This window comes from Sciurus vulgaris (assembly GCF_902686455.1).
Source record: "Sciurus vulgaris genome assembly, chromosome: 15".
In the NCBI taxonomy this organism is placed as follows: Eukaryota; Metazoa; Chordata; class Mammalia; order Rodentia; family Sciuridae; genus Sciurus; species Sciurus vulgaris.
Genome location: NC_136476.1, coordinates 552,906 through 576,001, shown reverse-complemented (window position 1 = coordinate 576,001; position 23,096 = coordinate 552,906). Strand labels below are relative to the sequence as shown.

The 23,096-nt window shown below is 39.9% G+C and overlaps 1 protein-coding gene across 4 annotated transcripts in view; it reads left to right on the top strand.

Moving 5' to 3' along the window:
- The window catches only part of DAPK1 (death associated protein kinase 1), a 192,483-nt gene that overhangs the window by 124,653 nt on the left and 44,734 nt on the right, over positions 1-23,096 (top strand). For all 4 annotated transcript variants that reach the window (XM_079113369.1, XM_079113371.1, XM_079113370.1 and 1 more), the window contains 14 exons: positions 4,149-4,287; positions 5,483-5,612; positions 5,777-5,825; positions 5,912-5,938; positions 6,638-6,790; positions 7,166-7,211; positions 8,655-8,744; positions 9,974-10,066; positions 12,276-12,395; positions 12,816-12,914; positions 14,063-14,161; positions 15,846-15,944; positions 16,945-17,142; positions 18,624-18,821. In XM_079113369.1, the coding sequence (XP_078969495.1) occupies positions 4,149-4,287; positions 5,483-5,612; positions 5,777-5,825; positions 5,912-5,938; positions 6,638-6,790; positions 7,166-7,211; positions 8,655-8,744; positions 9,974-10,066; positions 12,276-12,395; positions 12,816-12,914; positions 14,063-14,161; positions 15,846-15,944; positions 16,945-17,142; positions 18,624-18,821 (1,540 nt within the window). The remainder of the gene's footprint in view (positions 1-4,148; positions 4,288-5,482; positions 5,613-5,776; positions 5,826-5,911; positions 5,939-6,637; positions 6,791-7,165; positions 7,212-8,654; positions 8,745-9,973; positions 10,067-12,275; positions 12,396-12,815; positions 12,915-14,062; positions 14,162-15,845; positions 15,945-16,944; positions 17,143-18,623; positions 18,822-23,096) is intronic.

Sequence of the window (23,096 nt, the reverse complement as noted above, 5' to 3'; positions counted from 1 at the left end):
ACCTGATCCTTGTTGACTGAGCCTGGTAACAGACCCCAGTTCTAGTCATCCAGCCCCAAACTTGGTGGAGTACATGTTGGGTTTGCTAGGCAACAAAGGTTAGGATGGAAGAAGTGTTTATTGAAACCCAAATTTAGTAACCAGACTTGGAAAGGAGAAGGGAGCAGGAATGAGCAAGAAAGAACATTCAACATATAGACTCAGTGACAACCCCAGCTAGTCAGCAAGGATTTCTGGAGCCAGAGTGATCCTTGAAAACTGTTCCAGGTTGGGCTGAGATGATTTGGCTTTTATATCAAGTGTTGGCAAATTACTGCCTGTCAGCCAAATTCAGGTTGCCACCTATTTTTTTTTTCAATTTTAAATTTTATTTCTTCACTTGTTCTTTTTAGATATACATGACAGTAGCCACCTGTTTTGTTTATAAAGTTTTATTGGAACACAGCCACATCAATCAGTCATTTATTGTCTACAGCTATTTTCACAGTACACTGGAAGTGTTAAATAGTTGTGACAAAGACTGTATGGCCCATAAAGCCTATAATATTTAGTATCTGGCCCTTTATAGAAGATGTTGTTGGTCCTTTCTTTGTGTTTCTTGTTCATCAGTCACTGAGCATGAGCTTCCTGAGAAAGGGTGTGACTTTGAGCCCCGTGGCTTTCTGCAGCTGAGGCAAGTCCTGGATGGGTAAGGGCTGAGGGCAGTCTCCCGAACCAATCTTAGCAGTGGGAGACAGCAGGTTGTTCAGTGAAGGGGAACCTGGGTGGTGCTCATGGTGGCCACGGCTGACCTAGAATGATGTTCTACTTTGCTCACAGTTTTGTGGGTGAGGAAGACCTCAGATGGACATGTCTGACCTCCGTGGCCTCTGCTGGGATGGAAAATCCATTTGTAAGATGATTTCCTTGTGAAGTGATCCTTGACCTTTTTCTCTGGGCATCTCTTCTTTCAGGGTTTCTTTATGTGTTGCTCTTGGGATAGTCACACATTTTATGTCTTACATGAGGGCTTCATAAGCTGGGATGTGGAGGTTGCTTGGCCTGTGAAGGACCATCTCAGAGTTGGCACAGGGTTACTTCTGCAGTGTCCTATTGTCCAAAGTGGTCATGGGCCTGCCCAGATTCTAGAGTTGGAGCATGGCAAGATCATGGTGGAGCAGGGCATGTAAATGAGATCCTGTTGACACCATCCTTACAAGGCATAGAACACTATGGTGGCAAAGCTGGGCCAAAGCCAGCTCTTCCAGGACATGGAGCTGTCTGTTTGTGCAAATCCTTCCCAACTCTGGAGTCACTGGCATCACATGGGTAGCTTGAAGTGATCATGTGTGAATAGAACACCTTGGAAATGAACTCTGCCTGGCCCCAGCCCCACAGACCCATTCCAGCACACTACCGTTGCTGTGGGAGGATTTTTAGTTCGAAGCCACATGGAAAGAAAGATGGCAGCATTTTTTGGGCACCAAATGTGTCTGTGTGTCCTGGAACCCCAGTATGAGGTACGACTGTTTCCCTTTATTTTAGAGAAGAGGAACCCGAGTCTTGGCAAGATTGTGTAACCCAGTAGGATCTGAATTGGGGTCTCTTTACTCTTGTTACCCTGCCTCACAGAGGCAGGAGCCAGCAGGATAATGAGAGCACTGCAGTGAGGGACAGAAGACAACCAAAGAAACTGGGCAGAACCTGAGACCTGGGGCCAGGGGTCAGTGGGGCAGCCTGGCCGGTGGGAAGGACTGGACAGTGGAGCTCCTGGAAAGGACATCTGGCACCTGCATTGAACTTCCCTGGGGAAGGAAATCTCCCCTTCTCTCCTTCTTCCCTCCCTACTTCCCTTCTTCCTTCTTCTTCCCTAGGGAAGCTCAGTGGTCAGACCAGACCAGTGGGCCAACTAGAAGAGGAGGAGAGGAAAGAAGACCTTTTTATGAGCCTGTTGAGGGATGTACCAGTGTCCTACATGGATGATAGTCTCCTTTCTTTATAGTTCCCAGTATTTGGACCTCAACCTTGTACCAGACTTTGCTGTGTTTTATCTTCAATCCTTATAACACTCAAGTAGGTCTTATGATTCTTCTCTGGTAGGAAAATGAGGCTCCCAGGTTATAGGGCCAGCCTCAGCAGAATTAAGATTTGAACAGGAATGTGCTGATTCTGGGCCACCCACAGTATATTGCCCTCAATCTGAGGGGCACCAGAGAACACTGAAGAGGGCTGGAGAAGCAAATAGTCAACAGGACTTCTTTCATAGGGTAGGTTAGTTCATATTTTCCCATCTTTTCTTTTTATCCACTGCCTTTGCTCCCTGAGTTGGAGGATTCCCTTTCCTCCTGTTGTTTGTTTTAAGAGTAATAAAAGATGAAGAAAGGATTTTGCATTGTTGAGTTGGGAGACAGTGTGGGGGATGTGGCCAAGGGTGTAGCAGAGGAGAAAGTGTAGGACTGGAGGTGCAAGGGGGAGAGATGGACCACCCTGTGAGCACAGTCCATACCCTCTGCAGGCCTCTGCTGCTCACATGAGCTCCTGGGCTACCTGGCTGGGCTCAGGCCCTGTGGTGTCCATCCAGAAGGAGGCCTGTGGTATGTCTCCAGGAAGGCTCCCTGCTTTTGCCAGGCCATTGTGGACAGAGTCCCATGGTTTGGAGAATCACTTCACTCTGTGGGTAAATCACAGGAAGGCTTTGCAGAAGGAGTATGGAATTAACCATGGAAAAATGGTTCTCAGTTTTGGGGGACTTGGTAAAAATGCTGTTTCCTGGTCTCCATTCTTTAGGTTGGGGTAGGGGGTGTTACTTGGTATTGAACCCTGTGCCTCGCCCGTGCTAGGCAAGCATTTTGCCACTGAGCTTACCTCCCCAGTTCTTCTTGGTTCCCACTCTTGTGAACCTTCCTGGAAGGTTGGAAGGGAAGCCCAGAACCTGCAATTCTAAGGCATCCCTCTGTAGGTCTGATGCCAGTGGACCCTGGGCCGCGTGCGAATGCTCAGCAGACGTTGACTTGGAGGGTGCACGCGCGGCAGATGACACTTTCTTTAAGAAACCACTCTTTTGTAATTATTGTTTCATCTCATAAACACCCTTTTTCTTACTCTGAATGAATGTAGATGCAGTAGGTATAATGTCTGTGGAGCTGTCTTGCTGAAAGAAAGATAAAAGAAAACAGCAGTTATGTGCATAATTACACTTAATTATTGTGTTGTGAATGTATGGATAAACTTGATAAAGATTAACTTATAAAAACTCTTATTAAAAGTGGTGCCTGTTATTTGCCATTAATCACCACTGTGAATTTTTAAAGGAAGTTTATTTTTTCATCTCATTGATGGAAAAATTTTGAGTTTTTGCTGTATGCCTGGCACTGTGCAGGGAAGGGTAAAATAGTGGTCTCCCGCTGGTGGGACTGACAACTCTCCTGCACAGATGTATAGTCTGGCCAGTGAGAAAGACTAAATCAATCTTCAGCCAGCCACACACACTTCAGTTTTGTCTAAGTTCATTCTTTTTTTTTTTTTTTTTTTTTTTTTTTTGTGGTGCTGGGGATCGAACCCAGGGCTTTGTGCTTGACAGGCAAGCACTCTACCAACTGAGCTATCTCCCCAGCCCTTAAGCTTATTCTTATTAACTGAAGTCTTCTTAAATTCATTGAAAAATCACATTTATAAACATATTGTTTACATATAAACAAATACTAAAAAATATCCTCATGAGACCACATATGCTGGTTAGGTTGGAAAAAACTGATAAACGTATGGATTATGAACCTGCTAGGTACTAATTGAGATAGCATGATTTATTCTATAAATCCTGTACAAAGGTGGCATGTGGCTTTTTTCCGTTAGTGAGTTAAAACCTCTAAGTATGTTTAATTAAGATGTTTTAAAGATACATTGATCCCCTCCAGCACACAATCTTTCATCTCTGCTTTGTCTCTTCATTTGTAAACTTGGCCCATTAGGAAATTGGTACCCAAGTGCTTTTAAGCACTATATGAATGCCAAATTCTCACAACATACAGACAATTCGTGGTTTCACAGCTTAATGTGGTTTCAACACACATGCTTTCTTGTCTAAAATTTGAGCATGCTAATAGTCTGTGAGAGAATGTGTCACTGTGAAACAGAACTGCCATCTACAACCTCTGCTTCTCCGTTCTCAGTGTTGCAGGTGGTGAACTCTTTGACTTCTTAGCTGAAAAGGAATCTTTGACTGAAGAGGAAGCAACTGAATTTCTCAAACAAATTCTTAATGGTGTTTGCTACCTGCACTCCCTCCAGATTGCCCACTTTGATCTTAAGGTATGTTTCCTGAGCATTTAGGCTAGATGGAAGCTTTAGCGGGGGAGGGGGATGTTGTTTGCCAAGAAAAATGGAGGCATCTGAATTAGATACATTTATTTTCCTGTATGGGTTTAACAAATGAAGTTATTAATATACTGTGGGAAGTCTTAACTTTTTAGTGGGATAGGGACTTAAGGTAAATAAATACATTCAAGAATCCTTACGGAAGACTTGAGGGGTCTTACTAGCCAGGCCTTTAAGCAAGGGGGCTGCTCTTGGTTACCAGGTCATTTTCAGCCTGGAGTGGCCAGTGTTTGGCACAGTTATAATCCTCCTATGGCTGTGGGCATAAAGAAGTTGTCTTGAGCTCTACTTTCCTCTTGATGCAAAGCTGTGGCCTGAACCTGTCACTGGTTACCATGTAAACCCAATTCTGAGATTAGCCAAATAGGGTCTTTACATGCCTGGTGACAAGGTATTAGGGGACATTAAAAATAATGTCTTACTTAGGCTTGCTCCCTTTGAAAAAGGAAGACACACAGAGGCCATGGAAAATGACACTGTTAGATTCAAGTTCTGGCTCAAGGAGTGAGAAGAGACATGGCAAAGTATAATTCAGATCCTTGGAGCTAGGATGAAATTTAAGAGGAGGGAGGATTTTTCTCCATACTTATGGTAGCAGAGTTATCAGGGCCCCATCTGTATCCCCTCTAGTACTCACTAATACATACCCTAAAGGTGACTTGCCACAAACACCTGTGATTCTCTACTTTATGTGTTGTTTTTGGCTCTGAGAGCTGGAATGTCACAGAGTAAATCCCATAGGGCAGCAATAGAGGATGGGAGATGGTGGGTAAAGACCCCAACACCTCCTTGCTTCAGATGAAACAATCCGGAGTTATACTTTTTCTCCCTTGTTGTCCAGAAGGATTATGCTCTAGTCATCCCCACCTTGATAAGATACCTTGTACTGCTTCCTTCTGTTTCCTGCCTCCCCTTCCCCACAACACCACTTACACTGAAGTCCTTGTCTGAGGCTTGCTTCTGGAAGAACCCAAACCAAAATATCTGGTTTCCTAGGAATTCTCTTTCAACTACCCTTTTCTGCCCATTTTGTGGATTATTTTTTTAGGATAGAATAAGAACTGTTTTGCCTTCTTATCTTCAGCATCATAATATGTAATAGCTTTTTATTTCCCTCTTTTTTGTAAAGCCTGAGAACATAATGCTTTTGGATAGAAATGTCCCTAAACCGCGGATCAAGATTATTGACTTTGGCTTGGCCCATAAAATTGACTTTGGAAATGAATTCAAGAACATATTTGGGACACCAGAGTTTGTTGGTAAGTTTCGTTTTTTGTTTCTTTGGTCATTTTTGTCTTATGAACATGATGCTGGCAGAATTTTCTAAGATTATTTCCCTGGTTCATATCTTTAATTGTCACATGAAGATAGAATCTCTTGGTTTACTGTTTCCCAAGTTAAATGAATGTTTATTTCCTCTTAGCTCCTGAGATAGTCAACTATGAACCTCTTGGTCTTGAGGCGGATATGTGGTAAGGAGCATGTCCTTGCTGTTGTTATCTTTCTGATTTATTTTACTGTTCTTCTGACATGTTTTTTGTTTTGCTTTTGTTTCTAGGAGTATTGGGGTAATAACGTATATTCTGTAAGTACCAGAAGTCACAACTTGAATTCTTGCCTTTTTTTTGAAACCATATGTTTAATTAACCATTAAATGCGACATGTTGATCTCTTCAGCTTGTACACGCTCTTTATGTAAACACATTCATCTTACACCCCCAAAACATGTTTAGTTTATACTAATTAAACATTTTCTCCTGATTTGGAATGAATCATCAGAAATGGCAGCATAATCACTGTAAGAAAGCATGGCTGTCCATCACTGCTGACAATACAGAAAGGTTATTTTTAAAACTACTAGATGCTGTTTTAAATTAACTTTTAAAATGAATCCTTTGCATTACACTGATGTTTTGTTCATGACAGTTGAAAGCCCCAAGAAATGTAATTTTTTTTTTTAATACTGGGAATTGAAACTAGAGGCACTTTACCACTGAGCCATATCTCCAGCCTTTTTATTTTTTATCTTGGTCCTGGTAAGTTGCTTAGTGCCTCACTAAATTACTGAGGTTGACCTTGAACCTGAAATTCTTCTCTCTCAGCCTCTGGAACCACTGGGATTCTAGATGTGTGCCACCATGCCTGCCATGAGGTGTAATTCTAAAGCGATTCCCAAGCACCAGATTCTACTCGTATCCGATTCTCCCTTTATCAGCTGTAATAGAAGCAAAAATGATAACACAAGAAACAATCATTGATCTGTACCTCACTTCATCTTTAACAGCCTAAGTGGGGCCTCCCCATTTCTTGGAGACACTAAGCAAGAAACATTAGCAAATGTATCCGCTGTCAACTATGAATTTGAGGATGAATACTTCAGTAATACCAGTGCCCTAGCCAAAGATTTCATCAGAAGACTTCTGGTCAAGGATCCAAAGTGAGTGTCTGTAATTCCTTAAAGGTGCTTGGCTCCAGGCTCTACTGCTAGCCAAAGGCCAGCATCTGTCCTATGCATGCAGCCACCTCTATCAGACCCTGGTTTTTCCATCTGCCAAAGGGAAGTATGCCATGTGAAATGCTTTAGAAAGTGCAATCAGGGCCCTTTGTACCTGTTTATTTGGCCTAAAAGGTACAATGAAATAATCACGAAAAGGCAACTACTGTTTTCGGCATTTTCTATGAAGCAGGCCTTGAACCGCATTTTCCAGAGTGTTTGCTTGGTAGGCGGAGGAAGCCTGGAAATAACCTTAGCGTTTATTTACTGTTGTGGTCACAGAATGTTTTTTTCTTCCTCTCTCACCCTCCCTCAAAGGAAGAGAATGACAATTCAAGATAGTTTGCTGCATCCCTGGATCAAGGCAAGTTGCATGTTATGTTGCTGTTTTAATAATTTTTAAAGCAGGTGGTTTGAGCATTCTAGAATTCAGTTGACCTGGAGTATTACCAATCACAGATCATACCTGGAGTGTTAGGTGTACTATTGGTGCCATATTTTAAGACCAACTGACTGATTAGAGAAATGAGCTATTACAGAGTAGGATTGAAAAAGTCAGGTACACTCAATAGTCACATTTGTTTTTGGGTGATGGTCTAAACAGTACATTTTTAAAAATTTGAATTAATTTCTGGCATGTAAACATCACATAAGATCTGTATTTCCAGACACTCTTGAAAAGTCTGAAGATATACTGACAATGAGCCCTTTTTCTACATGGTCATGGGAAATGACACTGCTGCCTTTTGCCAGTGCATGTGACCACCCCTTGGCATATGATGCCTTTTGCATTACCTACCCACTTGGTGTTTAGGTTAAAGGAACTGAAGTTACCTCAGACTAAGATAGAAGGGTCTAAGGTTGGGGGATTTGTTTGTCAGCTTTCCAATACTGTGATGAAATCCCTGAGAAAATCAACTTTTATGGAGGAAAGGTTTATTTTGACTCATGGTTTCAGTCCATGGGCAGTTGGTTCCTTTGTTTTTAGACCTGTGGTAAGGCAGTATATCATGACGGAGCAAAGCTGTTTATCTCATGGGGGCTGGAAAGCAGAGAGAGGGAGAGAAATGGATTGGGCTTCAAAATCCTCTCTAAGGTCACACCCCCAATGATCTAACTTCCTCCAGCTAGGTCATACCTCCTAAACATTTTACTGCCTCCCAGTAGTTCCACAGACTGGCGATCAGGCCTTTAGCATATGAAACTTTAGGAGGCATTTAAGATCTGAATCATAATGGGGTGATATGATAGTTATATAATAAAATTATAGAACCAACAAGTGAGCATTTGTAGAAGTTATATTGGGGAAAGTAGAAAACTCTTTTGCCTTTTTGTGCTACCAACTGTTTTCTGGATTGCTTCTCTCAGAGGTTGAGTCTAGTACCACATGCACCTATTGAACAAGGCGCAGTAGAAAGAATTCAAATTTTATAGGACAAGCCAAACTTGCATTTTGGAAATCACTCCTAGCTCACAATTACTTGATGATACCCAGGTTCAAATACTTCAAAATATTAGCCACTGCTTGACTCTTGCCATTCCCAAACTGTCAGTATGGAAAGTTGTATTTTAACTTGGCTCCAAACTTGATTTTTTACCACGATCCAGTTTTTATGGATCATATTTAAAACTTTCAGCCATAGAGTGCTGAGATGAGGTTCCTAGATCTTGCATGTTTTCCCAGCTTGTAATGCTATTTTAGGAAGGTGTGTAAGCCTATTTGGAATAAGGAGAGGTTTTAAAAAGTTGTCATATAACCCATTTCTGTAATTAGAGAGCTTTAAATCTTTTGGAACTTTCTTTTCAGCCTAAAGATACACAACAAGCACTTAGCAGAAAAGCATCTGCAGTAAACATGGAGAAGTTTAAGAAGTTTGCAGCCCGAAAAAAATGGAAAGTAAGATTGATTGATATGGAGGGATTAATAAATTGTTTCTTCAGCATAGCTCTGTCTTGTCGGGGTTCATTTCTTCTGATACCAGCAATTGGAACATACTTCCATTTTTAAAAATTTACTCTGTAATATTCTACCTCATTACACTATTTTTCAAAGGAAAGCAAAATTCATATTTTAGTCCTATTTAACTATTCTTTCAGGTTACATTTTCTGCTATGAAAACCATTCCTAAGATATTTTATATCAGTACCTAAAATTAGTGAAGTTTTTTCTAAATACAATAAATACACCAAGCCACATTTTAAATAAATGTATTCTTTATGGTAAACACAATGGCTTTACATTTATACCAGCACATGTGCAAATGATTCTGGAAAGTCGGCCTTTTTCTTCCTTACTGTGTATGAGACATTCGTTCAGAAATCCTTGAAACAATTAAAGTTCAAGTTTCAGAAGGTAATGGGATACCTTTCTGTGCCCAGGGCGATGTCAGTACCAGAGGAAGCAAGTATCTGCTCTGTCTTGCCAGCACTGGGCTGTCAGTGTATTTCATGGTCACACCCACTGAATTTTGGGTACTTCAGTGGGGATAAGGACCATGGCAGTAGATTCTGAATAAAGAGTGAGACTTACAATGTGAAGAGAACCACCTTAAGTTTCATTCTTTCTCTCTCCTGCTACCCCTACCTCTCATTTTTACTCATTGCTTCTGCCTTAGATAATAAATATAGGGATCTTTGTCTTATAGACTAGGGGGTCCTCCATCTGTTCATTTGCAACAAGTATATGTATTTTGATAATCACATTATCTACCATTATTACTCATATGGGCTGACAGACTCAGAACAAGCCATTGCATACCATACTTCTCTGAGTGGGGGCATCCAGGGGTTTTTTAGGGTTCAATCATACTCCTTAAAGAATAGAGTACTAAGTGTGGAGAGAAAAGGGATGTGGAGCATCCAATTTTGAAGCTTAATAATGAAATGCAAAAGAAGAATCTCTCTATTCTGTTGTCTGGATTTATAAAATCTTTAGATTATTTTTTAGGCAGATACAGTCCAACCCACTGTGGGATCACCCACCTGGGGAATGTGTGCTGTCAGCAGTAAACACCATCTCAAAGACTTTGTCATTTGCACTAATTTGAGCATTGTTACATAAGCTCTTTTTCCTCCTCTCCTCCTGATATTTTTCTTTCTTTCTTTCTTTTTTTTTTTTTTTTAAAGCAATCCGTTCGCTTAATATCATTGTGCCAAAGATTATCCAGGTCGTTCTTGTCCAGGAGTAACATGAGTGTTGCCAGAAGCGATGATACTCTGGTAAGCAAACCTGTTTGCCCTGGTGAACTTGTTTCTTAGTTCTGTGTATTTAGAATGTTTAAATTGTTCTGTTTATTTGGCAGCTTAGAAGACATGAAATCGTGGAAATGCCAGGCCTGTTCTTATTCTTCTGGAGGTGGATGATTGTGGCCGCCTGTGGCTTCTTTCTTCCTTTTTTCACTTGATTTGGTTGGCATCATCCCCACGTCCACCTCTGTTCCCTCTAACACACTCCCTGCACCACACATGCACATGACATACACACATGCACATACTTTAATAAAAGAGACACACACTCTAATTAATAAGTAGAAGAGGGAAAAGCTTATTCTATTTTTCATGAACCAAAATGGAGACCCTCAGTTGCCACTGACCTGGAGAACCTGGGATCATAGTGGTACAGAAATGGCAGACAGTACCCACTCACCTTCCCTCAACAGACCTGGGATACAGTGCTGCTTGCTGGTGTGCCAGGTTAGACCAGAAAACCAGACTCATTTGATTTATTGGCACTGCACTGAGGCCTTTGAGAATAGCACCTCACTTCTTTCTCCCAATCAAAACTGAAACCTAACCACAGATGAGCTCTTCAGATATGACTAGACACATCTGAATTCAGCAAGACTTACCCTAACAATCAAACAATAGGGCTTTGTTAACTCTGGAGGTAAAGGGGACTCCAGAAAGGCAGACATGGTAGTTCGGTGGGAATTCCCCTGCCCTGTAACTAAATAGGCAGCATTTCCAGGGTGGAATCCGGACACCAAGGGCATAGATCATACATCAGCAGACACTGGCCCTTTTCTTTTTCCTTGAAGGTGGTAGGTTCACTGGGGCTCAAGGTCTAGCTTTATAAGGAGTAAAAAGAGATAGGAGATGCTAAAAAAAATAAAAGGAAGTAGGAGAAAGGTAAATTAGGAAGAGAAAGAAGGGAGAAGAAGAGGAAAGTTTCCTTGGGAATATTTGGAAGACATTCCCAATTATAAATCTTAACTGTGAACAGACAACTAGGAATCTAAGTAAGGTAAAGAGATTGATTAAAGATTGCAAATTATAATCACCCTGAATAACCGGTGAAGAGAAAATATGTGAATCACAGTGGAAAGTTTAGGATAAGAGAGGGACAAAGTTAGGGAGATTGCCTTCCTGGAATCCAGATTCCCTGTCATCTCTATATTCTGCTAATCATGGGGCATAAGACTCTTTTATTCTTTTAATTTGCCCACTTCTCTTGATTTTCACCCCCATTCAGGTGACTCTTGGTCATCAACTTGGAATACGATAGAAAAGCAAAATCAGTGGCAGCCTTAGATATGTTTTCTATACATATATTACTAAAACCCTCTTGGAATTTGTTTGTATTCAGATCTATAGAGAAGAGAGTGAGTTCAGAGAAGTGCTTTCTTTATTCTGCTGTCACAAGCGGAGACTTGGCTTCTGTGGATAGACTTCTCCAAATTTTAAATCTCAGTAGCCTTACCTCTATATTGATAGTCCAAATATTTTATTTGGATTTTTCTGCCTTATTCCTTGGTTTTAATGCACTATGTTTTGGAAAAAACATTTCTGGTAAGAAAATTGACAAAGAAAGATAGAACAAACTTGTTGTTCAACATTCTTGAGTTATTTTTCCTTTGTAATTAGGAGTATGTCCATTAACTCTTCTCTGGTTTCTTTCTTTTTTTAATGTTTCTCCCTCTTAGAGCTAAGATTTTATATAAAATTATGACCAGCTATCAGAGAATTTTGCCTTATTAATTTAGAACTAGAGAAGGAAGACATTTGAGTGATCAAAAAATGATGTCTGTAATTGCAAATTGATATTATTTTATGCAAAGATACTATTTTGTTGGTTCTATGGTTTTTCTTTTTTCTTATTCAGGAAGAGAGTTTGTATTATACCCTTAGTTCTGTGTGATACTTTCTGGGACTCTGTTTTGACAGATTCCTCAAGATAAACACAACAGGTTATTTATCTTAATCATTGTTTGAAATCTGAATCTTTGAAAGCTGTTTGCTCCCTGGGTTACAATGCAGGTGGCATTAGGCTGTAGTCAAAAGTAGATGATATTAGCTTGTAGCATACAAAGGGCAAAAAGTTACTTCCCAGATTCCTTCATGACCATGTAAATTGATTGGGGAATGAAAAGGCTCACTTTCCTCTGGATGAACCTCTAAGCTGACTCTCCATCCTCCATATCTTTCCCAGGATGAGGAAGACTCCTTTGTAATGAAAGCCATCATCCATGCCATCAATGATGACAATGTTCCAGGCCTACAGCACCTGCTGGGGTCATTGTCCAACTACGATGTTAACCAACCAAACAAGGTCTGATTCTTTTCTGCTTGGATGGTGGAGGGGTGGACCCCAGTTAAGTTTGGAAAGATCCTAAGTGCTTCTCCATTCTCTCTTACAATTGGAATATACTGTGGGAAAACTCACTTTATGAGTTCCAAGTGAAGTCTTTTTGCATTGAGGATCTTCTTTCATTCCCCTGCTACATCTCCACCCATGAAATCTTGTATCTTCTCATCCTGCACATGGCAATGTCACCTTTGATTGTAAATCCAAAAGAGGAAGGGCATCTTGTCCTCCTGACCCTCTTCCCTTCCTGTTCAGCAACAATAGCTCTATGTTAATACATTGAGGCCTCAGAAGCTGTGTGAGGACAACAGTGATAGAATATAGGGCTTTTCCTTTCCTACCAAAACTGAAAATCATATGTATATATTTTCTCATCTATTCTAGCATGGGACACCTCCATTGCTCATTGCTGCTGGCTGTGGGAATATTCAAATACTACAGTTACTTATAAAACGAGGCTCAAGAATTGATGTCCAAGATAAGGTCATAATTTTCTTTTATTGAAAATGGATTCATTTTTCAAGTATTTATAATTGTCTCATAATTGTAAGGGTAATAGATAAAAAAAAGTATGCCTAATTCATTTCTCAGTTTTCAATAAAGGAAGCTGAATTGCTTTAAGTTCCCTATGTAGTATCACATATATGTTGGGAAAAGGCCAGTATTTATTTTCCTCCTGTTCTGTGCTAGCATCAGCATTTCTTTGTACCTTTCTCAGATTTCACTCCTTACTGATGAAATTTATTTAATAGTGTTAGATCTCCCCTTTGGAAAAAAAATTATTTTCTGGTTAATCTAATTAGAAATACACTGCCTGCATGTTTATTAAGGCAACCAAATGAAGAATGTTACACTTTGAGGTATAGATTGTGCAGACACAGTTGAGTAACAGCTAATCATCATTACCATAGATCTGTCATCAACGTCCATACACTTTCAGCAGAACTGTAAATGGACTACATTTGGCCCTTTATAATACAGTCATTATCCATGGGTGCTGCATTCACAGATTTAACCAACTATGGATCAAAAATATCTGTTAAGAAAAGTTCTAGAAAATTTTTCTTGTTTTTATTCTCTAAACAATATAGTATAAAACTTTTCCTATGGCATTTATGTTCTGTTTATTATTATATGTAATCTAGAGATGATTAAAAGTATATGGGAGGATGTACACAGGTTCTATGCAAATTACTATATAATTTTATATAAGCAGCTTGAGTATCTATGGATTTTGGTATCTGCCCAGAGTCCTGGATATAAAATCTCACTCAGATACAGAGAGCTTATTACATAAGGAATTCTTACCAAAGGTTGAAATAAGAGTATTAAAAAATGGAAAAACAAGATTTTTTACTTTGAAATAATTTTAAATTTAGGAAAAATGCTGTAAAGATAGTGCAGAGAATTCCCTTTTGCCCTTCACCCTGCTACGCCTAATGTTACTGTCTTAAGTAACCATGATACAGTTGCCAAAACTTTAAAATTGAATGGGGGCCTTATTCCTCTTGGAAGTGGCTCCTTTGGGATTTGTTATCACATATGAAGGGAAATACAGTGATTCTGGGGGATGCATGTTTTCAACTTTATTGGCTCTTTAGAAATGTGAATCTACATTGTTTTTCATGCAGGGTGGATCAAATGCCATCTACTGGGCCTCTCGGCATGGTCATGTGGACACTTTGAAATTTCTCAATGAGAACAAATGCCCTTTGGATGTTAAAGATAAGGTAAAGGCCACTCTTCTTAGGAAAAACAGAAGGAAGTAATCAAAGAATGCATTTGAGGGCAGTCATGCCACATCCATTAGAACCCAGAGTATAAGGATTTTGGACCCCGATTCTCCTGCAGATGACTTGAGGTGGAAGTTCTTCTTTTTGGTTTGTGCCTTTGTCTAATATTAAAATCTGCCTTAGGCTGAAATCTGGGAGATTGTTGTCAGAATGTGCAAGCAGTAGATTATCTTCCTCATGACATGGACACTCAGAGTTCTAGTAGGGAGACAACCAGACAGAGACCCAAGTCCTGATTTTCTGACTTGTCTTATACTCTTAAGAAAATCTCTACCTTTCTCTTTCTCTTTGAAGTGGCTAACAATTACTGGCACTAGAAGATTAAGGATATAATATATAGAAAGTAAGACTTCTGGGGGCAAAGGTGTTACTAAGGCTTTTGATTTATCAAGGTATTTCAATGCATGTTTTGTTCAATCCATATAACAATCCTGTGAACTAATTGGAATCTGCCTGAACCTAGGATTCCTACCTTCTCCTTCATTACTTATTCTACTGGACAATAAATTGTAGACTAATTTGTTATTTAGTTAAGGCTACCACACACTGTTGTTTGGATTGTGTACTGCACCTATACAAGAGATGACATTCACATCAAAAACACTATTAGTCAGCTTTCTGTCACTGTGACAAAATACTTGATACAGTCAACTTAAAGGAAAGAAAGATTTATTTTGGCTTGTGGTTTCAGAGATTTCAGTCCAGGGTCACTTAGCTCCATAACTTTTGAATATGTGTCAAGGCAAAACATAGTGGTGGAGTGTACATGAGGGAGAAACATTTTTATTTTATGGTCCTTAGGAACGGGGGGGGGGGGGGGGGGGAGAGAAAGGGTATGGGGTTCCAGTATCCCCCTTCAAGGCCAGGATCCCAGTGACCTTCTACTAAGCCCCACCTTCTAAAAGTTCCATCATATCGCCACGTTTTAGAGACCAAACTTTTAACATATACCCTTTGGGGGGACATTTAAGATTCAAATCATAACACAAATTATGATGGCAGTTTTGTTTAGTTGTTAATAAAATATCTTGTTTTGTCTTTTTTAAGTTAGTTTATTCTGACATTTTTGGTGGGCAGATAAAAGTATGATATCTCAAAGAAGTGCACTCGTTAGTAATTCACAGAAAGTTGTCATATGAGCAAAGAGTGATAATTCTTTAAAGTCTCCAAGACTGTAAAAAATAAGTTGCTAAGCACAGATAGGCAATGAGGTAAGAAACTTATTAATAAACAACTGTATTTTTAAATAATTTCTGTATGAGGAATCTAATACTGAAAAAGGAATTTCGTGTTATTTAAGAAACTCAAACAGCCAGAAGCATCCATGCATAAAAAAAGGTTAAGCAATTCATGGATAAAGAGTATGTTCTCACTGAGTTGGTTAACAGGGGGGATTTATTCTAACAGATGAACTTGATGTGTGGGTTTGACGCTAACTGCCTAGTGGCAGCCCATCCCTAGGCCCCTGACCTGGTTTCCCAAGGGGCTCTTGACCTGAGAGAGGGGGTACCACTCAAGGGGAGGGTCAGGGACCTGACATGCTTTGGAGGGACCTTACATTCAGTTCCTACAGCCTGCACACAGAGGTGGCTTCGACTCATGGGCCCCCTTTCTTTTGCAGTCTGGAGAGACAGCCCTTCATGTGGCATCCCGCTACGGCCATGCTGATGTGGTTCAGTTACTGTGCAGCTTTGGCTCTAATCCCAATTTTCAGGACAAGGTGGGTTATGGTTGCAGATGTGCTCACTGCATTCTGCTTTTGCATTGATATATAGGTAGCCAGATGAGACAGTGGAGTCCACTCTAGTTTTATCCAAGTTAGTTTTCTTGTTGTCCATTATAGAGCACAGACAGTAGTTAGAAGCACTCTCTAACAGGTAGTAGGTGTCGATGCCAGGTTAGGTTCTGACCTCTTCTTTCATTTAATCCTCTGGACAACCCTGTGGAGGTGGGGGGTGCTTCTACCATTATCATCCTTTCTGTATAGGTGAAACTGAAGGAGAGAAAAGTCACATAACTTGCCCAAGCCCTCCTAAGTGAGAACCAGGGCTCAAATTCACACAGTCTGGTTTCAGGATTCCCATTTGTAACCACTATACTATAACAGACTCTCATAGACCGATATATATCTAATGATGTTGATCATGAAGATACAGACCTCACAGTCCTTTTCGTGACTAGTTTAAGCATGGTTCTTTTGATTGCTATCTTGCCAAAGTGATCTTGCTGTTTTGACTTGACTTTGTGTTATATACATGACAGAAATATTCAGGCAAGGAGATTATTAAGAAAATTCATGCTCAGAGAAGTGCTCTTTCCTATTGATAGTTTCAGATAACGAGAATAATGGCAATTTTATAAGAAAGATTCTATAAATCCACACATATAAAAGCCCTGTAGTTCAGAAAAACTGAAGCAATGGTTCCAGTGGGCTGCTGAAAGTGAGTTTTCAGTATTATGCTGAGAAAGTCAAATCTATCCAACACACAGATGTTGAGAGAAAGTTAACTAAGGAGAAACATTGGATCTGCTTCTTGATGATACTGACTCACAGCGTATTGCTATTTCAGATGAATATTTTGTCCCTATAGTTGTGAGATCTTTCCCTCTACCTCTTTAACTTGACTTTGCTTCTGAATTCAGATGGAGCTTTCACCATGCTTCATGTTTGCTTTGACTTTATTGCATTCCTCTTCCTTGTGCCTTGTCTCCTTGGCCAGGAAGAAGAAACACCTCTGCACTGTGCTGCCTGGCATGGGTATTACCCTGTTGCCAGAGCCCTTTGTGAAGCTGGCTGTAACGTGAACATCAAGAACAGAGAAGGAGAGACACCCCTCCTGACAGCCTCTGCCAGGGGCTACCATGACATTGTGGAATGTCTAGCTGAACATGGAGCTGACCTTAATGCCTCCGACAAGGTGATTCATGGGGGCATGTGCTGTACTCACTGAGAAGTGATCTGGGGGGCTAGACAAATGACTCAATTTGTTTCCCTAGGAAAACAAACTCTTTTTTTAAAAATTAGTTATTTTTAGTTATACATGACAGTAGAGTATATTTTGACATATCACACATACCTGGATTATAACTTCCCATTTTGAAAAAACAAACTCTTGAATGCAAGAAATTATAATTACTTTTCTCTGTTCCAAAGATTATGTGCACCTTTCTAGATTGTTTTTAATAACTAATAGTCATTTGTGGCTTGTGACAATTTATAAATTGGTCAAACCAATTTTGTCTCTTTAAACTTTTTAGCTTTGGAGAAAGTACAGTGTTGATCACTGAATCCCAGACAATCCTCATTGAATACTAAAGCTGGCAACACACTATTAATTTTTAGATAAACAAAGAAATAGGTGGTTTATTTACTTCCACCACTAGCTGTTTTGTAAAAGGACAATGAACCACTCTTTTTTGTCTGGCAATTTCAATTCTAGACCAGGTGTTCCCTTTAAGTAGGCAAATTCAACATAATTTGTTTTCATTATGAACTTGTACTTAAAATGCGACTGGTATAGTTGGATTTTGGATGCAGTGGTTCATTTAATAACTTCCACTCACGAAATATTGTCTTGATACAGAGCAGTGGTTCTCAGCTGAGGCAGCTTTGCCCCTAGGGGATTTTTGACAACATCTGAAGACATATTCTGGGTGTCAACTAGGGTTGGGGCTTGCTATTGGTATATAGTGGACTTGGAACAATGGTGCTGCTAAGCATTTTATAACTCAAAGGAGCTCCCATGATGGAATTATCCAGCCCAAGACAACATTAACATCATGGTGGAGAAACTGTAGTACAGAAGAGTAATAGGAATGTTTCCTAACTCCCTAACCAACTCCTGAAACTCAGCACATCCATTCACCAGGGATTCTCTAGCAGGTAGAATGAATTCCCAGGCTGGGTTTCATGGAATGTGGAGGGTAAACACTTTGTATCTGCTTCTCATACATATGAAAACTCTTGAGCAAATGACTTCTCATTGCTTTCTCAGTTTCCCACGGTGTAAAATAAAATAATAAGCTCTCTACTTAGGAAGTTAGTAAGTATTGCTGGGTAAATGTTTTTGAAAGTGTTTTGCAAATACTTTGATTAGACAGGCCTTTGGAGTACCACCAATTGCTTATGTCTGGTAAATGCAGAGACAAAGAAGTATAGGTTCTTTTTATCTAACTGAACTGCACAAACCTAAATTAATCAGGCTGGTGGTGCTTAGGCTGTGATGATGATGCAGAAAAGCCTCTCCCACCCTTCCACAGCTGAACTTATGACTTTTTAATTCCTCTGTTAGGCTTTGTAGTAGTGATCCTATTGCAAGTTGAGCCCCACCCAGTGCTGGCAGAGAAGGTGGACCCCAGGGCCAGCCTCCTAAGTGAAAGCTTTCACGGTCTGTTCCAGGATGGACACATTGCCCTTCATCTTGCTGTACGACGCTGCCAGATGGAGGTCATCAAGACTCTCATCAGCCAGGGGTGTTTTGTGGATTTTCAAGACAGACATGGCAACACCCCGCTCCATGTGGCCTGCAAAGATGGCAATGTGCCTATCGTGGTGGCCCTCTGTGAAGCAAATTGTAATTTGGACCTCTCAAATAAGGTAAGTGTAAGGAGCAGAGCCCTACATTCCAATTGTGTCCAACCATCCTCTTGCTTTAGGGTGTAGGCCAAGTTTCTGTTTGTACTCTTCAGTATTCAAAGTAAATGTCTCTTGTTATTTTTTTCTAAGACAGTTCCATTTTAAGCTGTTTTACCTGTGACGTTTGGATAATCTAGAATAGCAGAAAGTTGTTACTTTAATGAATACTTCCTGCCTTGACTAGTAGTCATCTGGAGTATGTGTGTGTGTGTGTTTGAATGTGTGTGCATGTGTGTCACAGGCTCCTCTAGAGGAATCAGAGAATATGGTACAAAAAAGAGCATCTTTTCAGGGGTATTAAGTCTTCAGGAAATGGCTGATAATATGATTTGATGAAGGTTCCTAGGACCTTCTCTTCTGATCTTTCTCCACTTCGAGTTTTATGGTCAAAATTTCCTACCACCTTTCTTTGTGCTAAATAAATTTGGGAAGACTGAGGTGATTTTATCATCTCATCAATAATAAAGAGATGAAAATAATAAATTGTGTGCATTATATTCATAAAAAAATCTCATATGTTGATTTCTAGAGGTGGGTTGCTGCCCTCCCTTTTTTCTGAATCCCATCTCGACTTTAATTACCAAGTAAGATAGAACATTTGGATATTCATGTCATTTTAGCACTAGAACTGTATAAAAGGCAAGCCCTGTTCTCTTACGATTATGTTAAAAACAAAGTTCATGTGGAATTGATTTTTTAATTGGAGGAAATGTTTGTTTATAAATGGCATATATAATGCCAACAGAGTTTTGTTATGATTTGTCAAGATAAAAGGATTAATATATGAAACAACTGGAAAATTATATTTCTACAGGAAAATCGTTCCTCCTGCATGTTATATGAGTAATTGTAATAGAAATCGAAGTTGGTAATCTTCACATTCTGGGAACGTGGAAAGGCAGTATCCTAGGTTTCAGCTATTTGCTGCTGGTTGATTTCTTGGTTTATTCCATTCTAGTCATTGCTAAGTCAGTTATGTAAGTGACTTACCAGGAAAGCTGAATGTAATATCAAGTAGTGTCAAGACCCTGGCTTTCCTTTTAGGATTGTTTAAGTGACTCAAAAGCAGCTTCAAGGAAAATGATGTATTTATTAGACTACCTTTAGATTTGGCCATTATACACATACACATACACAGCCTACTGTGTGCACAACATCTAGGAGTGTAGCTCAATGGTAGAGCATGACTAGCATGCACAATGCCCTGAGTTTGATCCCCAGCATTAAAGAAACAAAAATCCTGGAGCATTTGGAGATGTCTCTACATTTTTAATATTGTAAGTGGCTATGGTAGTGAACAATAAATGTTTACATGAATTTGCAGTCCATATATGGCAAAGCAGTGGTACACAAAGGCATTTGATAAATGATTTTGCCATTGAATTGAGCTCAGCTAGAGTGAAAATCATTAATTAATTCTCTATTTTTAGCCTCTTGGAATCAGTGGCAAAATTTAGACCCTTATGCAGAATCTATTCGGAGCAGAAATGTACTGGTTATCCACAGCTTTACATTATGATACACTGCAGACAGACTGTAGGTGGACTTCAATGCTCAGATCCTTAGCATACCATGGCTTTGTGGGTCTCACACCTTCAGTAGGGTTGATGTCACCCTTTATCTTAGATCTCTTTCTGTTACTGTATAAAATATCTGAGACTGAGTACTTTATGTAGAAAAGAGATTTATTTATTTCACAGTTTTGGACCCTGATGTCCAAGATCAGAGGACCTGTCTGGCTTGCCTCTGGTGAGGGTCTTCTGGCCAGATCATAATATGGTGGATGTCATCATGGGACGGGGCAGGAGTGAGAGAGAGAGAGAGGTCACATGGCAGAGGGGAGGCAAGAGAGGAGCTGACTGCTTTATAACAACCCATTACTGTAACCAGTCCAGCCCTTTGAGACATAACCCTCTACCCAGTCACAGGCATTAATCCCTTCTGGGGTGGGTCCTCAGTGACCTAACCACCTCTCACTAAACCCGATCCCTGAAAGTTCCCACTGCTTCTCAATACTTAACAGGGGAGGGCAGAACTCCATCACATGAAACTTTGAGAGACAAAAGTATATCTGAACCTTAGTACTCTTATTTTTCTATTTATTCTTTCTCCCCCCCCCCCTTTGTTTTTTAAGAAAGATAATGGAGGCTCTAGAGAAACTTGGAAGGTGTGCAGGAAAATAAAGGGAATGCATTATTTCTTCACTAAAGCACATCTAATCCACTTTTACATAGGTTCATTCAAGTGGGGCACTGTCAGTGTGGATATGGAATGGTAGCATCCACATTCCTCAATCAGACTGTCATTCTTTCTTCAGGGCGATGTTGTCTTACCTCCTTCTTGCTAGATTACATTCCCCCACAGATAAATCCTACCTGTCACCAGCATGTGACAGGACCTTGTTACTATCTTTGATGCTTACTACAGTGAAAGACATTACTTCAGTTTTCATTATTCTCATATGAAGGTCAGGACACTAACTGTTTAACACAACCATGTTGGAGATCACACATGAGAGAAGGAAGGGACCCCACAGAATGCATTGTCAGGGGTGTGTTGTCCTTACTATTTGTGTCTTTCTGGGTTGGGTTTTCTTATAAGCAATGACATAGAAAGCAGGTTGCATACACAGACAGACAGACAGATACACTTTGACGCAGAGAAAACAGGTTGCACAGACAAACAGATGCACATATTCACAGAGCTGCCAGTGTGAGAATACCATGACCATCAAGTGTTGGTTAATTAATACACTTCTTGGTTAGTGCAGTGCTAGCACTCAAGAGACTGTGGATATCAGCATGGATGATTCTGTCCCCCAGCTGCTTTTATGCATTCAAAAGTAGCAGTCCCTCACTTTGTCTTCATTGCTGGGACAGGGTTCTTAAGGTGCTATGGAAACCCAGAAGCAACACTGTGAACACTAAAGAAATCAGAGAAAGTTTTACAAAGGTGATGACTTAAAATGGCTAGGGCTTTGACAGGTGAATAGGTCAGGAAAGCTGATTTCAGACAGAGGAAATCATGTGTATGTGTTGGTGACTGTAGGTGACATGACAATAGGGGACACAATGTGGCTATTTAGAGAGGAGGCAATGGGGGAAAGGAACATTCTTATGCTAGAAAGAGACATTGGGTCCAGATAGCAAAAGGCCCGGAATATAGTGCTAAGAAGTTCAAGTTCTATTCCATCTAAAATTGGGGGCTTCAGAACTGTCACTGTCATTTTCTCATTATTATATTTCTCTTCATTGTGTCACATCTTCCTTATATTTCATCCCAATCTTCAAAACCTTCTGTTTTCTTTCTCATACTAACTCCAGGATAGTTAAAAACTTAATATCTGCTTTCTAAATCACTTTAGAGATGATAGTAAACAAAAGAAGAATGTGTGCACATATTCAGCATCATTTATAGCAGGCAAGGAGTTAGAACTCCCTGAAGTGTCCGTCTTCTGCAGGCTGGCTAAATGAATCATGACATAATCCTGCACTGAGTATTATTTAGATATTCAAAAGCCTATATTAGATTTTAGTTACAGATTCAAAAAAGCATCTACAATCTATTGTTAATTGAATACAGCAAGTGACAACCAAACGTAGAGTATGATCACATCTTGGCTTTTAAATTGTTTACCTCCTATTAAAGATTCATATGTAAGAATTTGGAAGGAAATGTACCAAACTGTTCAGTAGGGAGAGTTCTGAGCAGGGGAACTTGGGGAGGAAAGATAGAATAGGGCTGAGAATTTTCTACCATATATCCTTTCATATTGTTTGGATATTTTAAATGAACACGTTTTGACTTGCTAACAAAAATTGAGATGTAAATAAACAGCATAAAAAGAGATGCCCAAACTTCATCAGATCACAGCATCCTTAGCATCTCAGTAATTTTTATTCCCCCTTCCCCAAGGGCAAAAGAAATGCCTCACAGTTCTATTAATTAAGTAGTTTAGCCCAAACAACTTGGCAGACATTGAGAAAAATAAAACATAAATTGAAAGAAAATACTTTTATGTTATTCTTACATAGCCACAATTAGTCAAAGGATGTTTGTGCCTGTTGGTACCACCCGCCTCGTTCCCTGCTCCATAATGATTTTCTCAGGATACATGTTTATTATCCTAGCAACCATCAATCTCTTGCAAAGGTATGATAGCATTGAAAGGAAAGCTTGACTAATGTCAAGACTCTTAAGTACCTCAAGCTAGTAGTTCACTTGGTATCTGAACCT